The sequence below is a fragment of the Elephantulus edwardii genome, unplaced genomic scaffold, assembly GCF_000299155.1.
Source record: "Elephantulus edwardii isolate Elephantulus edwardi_28Jun2011 unplaced genomic scaffold, EleEdw1.0 scaffold00001, whole genome shotgun sequence".
Lineage (NCBI taxonomy): Eukaryota > Metazoa > Chordata > Mammalia > Macroscelidea > Macroscelididae > Elephantulus > Elephantulus edwardii.
This window is the reverse complement of record NW_006399751.1, coordinates 37834863-37840631: the sequence shown is the minus strand read 5'-3', so window position 1 is coordinate 37840631 and position 5769 is coordinate 37834863. Positions and strand designations below refer to the sequence as shown.

General features: G+C 37.4%; 1 protein-coding gene across 1 annotated transcript in view; it reads left to right on the top strand.

The window, feature by feature from the left end:
• PLEKHA3 (pleckstrin homology domain containing, family A (phosphoinositide binding specific) member 3) overlaps positions 1-4404 on the top strand; it is a 30953-nt gene extending 26549 nt beyond the window's left edge. The window contains exon 8 of the mRNA XM_006878787.1: positions 4277-4404. Coding sequence (XP_006878849.1) covers positions 4277-4404 — 128 coding nt within the window. The remainder of the gene's footprint in view (positions 1-4276) is intronic.
• Positions 4405-5769: the final 1365 nt, after the last annotated feature.

The following is a 5769-nucleotide window of genomic DNA, read 5'->3' as shown; positions in this document are numbered from 1 at the left end:
TAACCATAATACCCTATCATATATCGCGTTTAAACTGTACTCTCCCTCCTCTGTTTCAGTGCAGGTTTTTTTATAAGTTGTAAATCTAACAGGAGACTGCCCATCTTTCTCCCTCAAAGCAATTGGTAGATTAAAACTGTACCTTTGGGTTGTCAGCTCATCTTCTTACTCACAAAGAGTCCTTGCGTTGATTAGAGTAGTTGTGTTACTTTGCTAGAATGTTAGAGGATGTTTAATTAGAGGAATATTCAGAGTTCATAGGAGCCTTTGGTGGTACAATGATTAATGGCTCAACTATTGATTGTAATATTGGCAATTTGAACCCACCAACTATTCCACTGGAAAATACATTAGTAGTTGCTTCTGTATATGTTACAGTCTTGGAATCTCTATTGGGGTCATTCTTTTTTTAAGAAAAAATTTTTTTATTTTTTTAATTTCAGTGAACATCCACAGAGATGGGGTCATTCTTACAGGGTACTTTTAATTCAGAATTACCCTGACAACCACAGATATATTGAGTTCATTGTTATTGTTAGTGCCATCAAGTCGAGAACAACTCATAGTGACACTATGAACAACAGATCTAAATCCTGTCCTATCCTGTGCCTTCATCACAGTCTCTGATATACCCAAACCTGTTGCTGCAATTACTGTGTCAGTACATCTGTTGAGGGTCTTCCTGTCTTTCTCTGACCCTGTACCTTTCCAAGCATGAAGTCCCTTTCTAAAGAATAGCCTCTCCTAGCAACATGCCCGAAAAATATGAGATGAAGCTTTGTTATTTTTGCCTCCAGGGAGAACTCTGGTTGCACCTTCTCCAAGACAAGTATGTTTGTCTTTTGGCAGTCCAAGGGATATTCAGTATTCTTCTCCAACACCACAGCTCAAAGGCACCAATTCCTCTTCTGTCATCCTTATTCATTGTCCTACTCTCAGATACTCGAGCTCTCAGATGGAGTTCATTAAGACGGAAAAGTCCAGAAAGTTCAGCTGGCTATTTTGAGATCTTTAAGATGTGATGAGGTCTTTTTATCCTCTTTGTTAACTTTTTTTTTTTACCTCTCCCTCATTCTATATTTGTTGATATAAAACACAATACTGTGCCTGCATCTATTTTGTATTTAAGTTGGAACACTGAGGAAATGAAGGAACTAAAAAGGATTGAGGTGGGAAGGGAGAAACTTTTCTGAGTCAGTTGATCAAACTTGGAAGGAAAAACAACAATAACAAAAAAGAAAAAGGAATAAAGAGGTTGCGCATGTGAAGACAATGTTTCTGGAGGCCGACTTAGATATATACAGTAAAGGAGAGAGCAGAAGAGGATCTGTTTATTTCTAGTCTAATTAAAGTAAAACAAAACAAACCATGGTCTCCCTCTTTTACTGCCTTTCTCTATAGAAATTGTTCATCCAGGCGTTCCCCTAGTGACTTCTTTTTTTTTTTTTTAATTTTTTTTATTTTTTTATTTTGTGTGCATGTACCGTCAAATCAGATCTGACTGGTACAGGAGGATATTGCGCCTCCTTCTCCGGCAGAGCATCTGGTGGACCCCTAGTGACTTCTTATTGTTAGGGGCCATCAAGTTGGCTGCAACTCAGTAGCCCTAAATACAGCACGTACAGCTGAACAAAACACTGCATGCTCATGTGTGTTACCCTCACAGTCTGCCATGCATCTGTCCATTGTTGAGGCCACTTTGTCAGTTCATTTTGTTGAGGGTTTTCCTGTTTTTTACAGACCTTCCCCTTTTCTTTGTATGATGACCTTCTCCAGGGACCAGGCCCTCTGATAACATGCCAGAGTATTTTAAATGAAGTTTTCCCCTTCAAAGACTATTATTCCAAGACAAACTTGTTTTTTCTTTTGGCAGGCCATGGTATATTCCATAATCTTTGCCAATACCACAATTAAAACATATGCACTATTCTTTTTTCTTCCTTATTTTTTGTCCAATGGTCATATGTGTAGATGACGACTGAAAATACTGTCTCTGGAGTCAGGCACACCTTAGTCCTTCGCTCTTTAACATTTTGACGAGGTCTTTTACAGTCTTTTTTCCCCAAAGCGCCAGAGTTTCTCCTGCACCAGTCAGTTTTATTGACAGTGTGACACTCACCTCATAATTCATTATTTGCCCAAATGAAACGGGACAGTCAGGATTCAAATCCCTTCTCAGTGCCATGGTACCCCATTCACAATACAAACCAAGCACAAAGCCTGGGCTGAGGTGCACATGGTGTATTTTACTCCGCCTCCCCTGGCAGGAACACAGCGTGTGATAAGCATTAGGAGGCCCAGAGTTTAACGTCTTGACTTCTGCTTCCATGGGTGTCGGTTATGGATCCCAGTGAAATGAAATCTTTGACAATTTCATTTTATCATGATGTTGCTTTTTGGTCCAATTGTAAGAGTTTTTATTTTCTTGGTGTTGAGCTGTAATTCATATGGAAAACTTTATTCATGGATCTTCAGTATCTCTTTGGTCTGAAAGTACTGAAAGAAAGTCCAGGAGGACAGGATACATTTGAGAGAGCTGCTGGACCTCCTTATGGGCATATTGTCAGGAAGGGCCCAGTCTCTGGAGAAAGAGAACATGTTTGTGAGGCTGTCACTGAGGAAGAAGACCTGAAGACCTTCAGTGAGATGGATTGACACAGTGGCTCCAGCCTTCAGCACAGCAGAGATTATGAGAATTGTGCAAGAACAGGTGGGGCTTTGTTCTGTTGTCCACAGGGTCTGAGCCCACTGACACATCTAAGAGCAGTAATAATAATAATAATAATTCTTAATAGCTTTGAAAAATTTTTGAAAACTTTTTCCCCCTGTAAGTTTGAAGGGGTAAGTGTGTGGTCTAGCATAAGTAAGTTCTTTACCTTGGAATGTAATTTAGCGGATTTGAGATGAGCACGGACCTGGGGTTGCTACGTCAGAGCCTGCTCATGGGGACCTTGGGAGTAGAGGTGAATTCTGTAGGACTCTTTTGGCTGTGATTTTTATGGAAGCTGTTTCAGGGCAGATTTGAACTACCACCCTATTTGTTAGTAGTCAAGCATAAACCATGTTTGCCAACCCATCATACTAAAATGGATTGTTTGTTTGCCATTTCCTCCTTCATCTTGGACTTTTAGTCTCTTTACAATGTTGATTTTGTTCTGTTTAAAGACTATTTATGTTAAGTTGTATTTATGAGAAAATCTAATGTTTCTAGTTAGTTGACAAAAACTGGATTAGTGCTTTTCCTTAGAAAGTTTGTGCTTTATGTTTTGCAGTCTTAGTTGAAAGTCTTTATCAAAAAATATTTTACTTTTTCAGATGAAACTACTGCTGTTAAAAAAATTAACTAGCTTTTTAAAGAAAGAAGTTATACCCATTGTGAATGCAAACAGTATGGATGTATGGCAGTACAACTGTGGTGGAGCTGGGATATATGTTCCCTTAGAGATGCAGTGAGAGTTCTAAGTTGCATTCCCAGTAGGAATTTCCCAAAAGAACCTGCCTTACCAGAAACTTGGTCAGCTTTGCTCTGTTTCACAGTGATTAAAGAAAAACCTGCACTAGTCCTAGGTTTGGTACAAATTATGTGCAGCCTCTTTTGGAATTTGATCATTGCCTAGAAGACAAGGAGGATATTGTTGTTGTTATGTGTCATTTAAGTCCCCTGCAACCCATAGTGACTCTGTGTGTAGCAGCTCTGAAGCCTGCCCTGTCTTGAGCCTGTCTCATTAATTCCTCTTGCTCCAGTTACTGTGTACTAGCAGCAGCAAAACGATCAGGTTGAAAAAGCATTGTTAAATTAAGATTAAATCCAAGTCAGCAAATATTTATCGAGTGCCCTTATGTGCTAGCTATGTAAATAAATCTTAGAGCCATTGAATTGGAACTGACTCATAGCTGACCCTCCACCAGATTTCCAGAGACTGTAATTGCATAGGATGAGTGTCCATCCTTCTGCTCTGGAGAAGCTAGTGGATTTGAACTATGTGCCTTTGTGAGTTGCAAGTGCAACTCCTTACCCACCAGTCCATCAGAACTCCCTAGCTATGGGTCTAGCCATGAATAAAACAATAATCTCTACTTTAGGTAGTTTTATTTTAATGTCATAGATTCTGGAGTGTCTCTTTATCACTGTTAATGTTAGAAAAATGAAAACTTTCTCCCATTAAACAAAAACTTAGCAAGAAGTTAAATGTATTTCAAGTCCAAAAGTGTTCTTTCGCAGAGGACTAAAATGAATATTAAAAGAGTATTTAACTTTTCATTTATTTCCTGCCAGGACCTCTTCACTATTCAAGGAATACACTTAATGGAGATTTGGCATCAGCATCCATTCCTGAAGAACACAGATACATGGCCAAAAAGAAATCGGAATCGGAAGATCTTCTTCCGTCGTTCTCTTCCTGAGGAAACGGAAGTGTCTAACTTTCTCTAAGTATTGCTATGCAAAAGCTGCTGTAAATTAAACTTGTTATAGGGAGTAGTTTTTCCCTTTATTAGGATTTCTCTGCACTTTATAGAACATTGTATAAGACGAAAAACAGCCCACATACTTTTGAACTGTATTTTATCTTTATATAGTTTATTTGCAAGAGTATTTTCCTAATACTTCACAGTACGAATGTGCATCCTTTCTTTTCTTTTTTTTAAATAAACAAACAGCAAATGATAGTGTACCATTTTGACATCCATAAGGACAAATGTAGATATTTTTCTAAAAAAAAAAGAAAAAAACCAAAAACCAAACTGTGAGAGACTGACAGTGTAGTTACTATACAACGTAGCATATACACATGAAATCTTATCAATATAAGGTTGCGTTTGAGAGAAGCATAATATATATAACTGGTGCCAGCAACCAAATGGTCATTTTATCCCAGCTGAAAATGAGTTATGATAGCATCTTAATGGTTATTGTATTCTTTTAAGCCAAAAGGAAACACTTAACAGTCTAAGTATTTTCAGCCCAAATGCATTGAGGATTTTTTAAAACATAAACTATGCTGTCCTTCATATGTGAAGTTGACACTACTGATTTGTCAATACCAAATGTTGGATTAAAGTATTTAATTTCTATTTATTTATTTTTCTGTTGCATAAAAAAAGGAATTCTAACTTTTGTGACCAACCAAATTTAAGATGTGTACACCTTGTTATTTACATTGTTCTAGACAAGAAGTTTAATGTTGTGGTGACCTTGTTCACTTACACCAGAAGAAATAAATGACTTTGAATGGAGGAGAATTTTAGTGACTTTCTTTTTCTAAAATAGATGTTAAGCTGCTATTGTAAGGTCTTAATATTTAAAATACCTGATCTATTTTTATTTATGAAAATTTACATAAAAAAGGAATTCTGTCAAAGTAAACTGTTCTACATAAATTTAGAATGGTATTTAATAAAAGGAAAAAAAAAGTAGTTTTTTATTAGTCCCTGCCTGTAGCTGTTGCCAGGGTTTGCTTTGTAAAGGGTGTTTTAAATTCATTTTTAGATAATTTCTTTTAAAAATTGTGATTTGAGTAAAAGTTTGCAAAGAAAATTGGTTTTCATTCATGCATATTGTTGTTACTAGGTGCCATTGAAATTAAGATTTGTAGTGACCCTGTGAACAACAGATCTGAACCTTGCCCCATCCTGTATCATCCTTCCAGTTTCCGGTATGCGCAAGCCCAGCTGTAGTCACTGTGTCAGCCCACTTTCCCAGAATGGTATCTTTTCCAAGGACTAGGCCCCCTCCAACAACATACCAAGAGTGTGAGGTGAATGCAACTG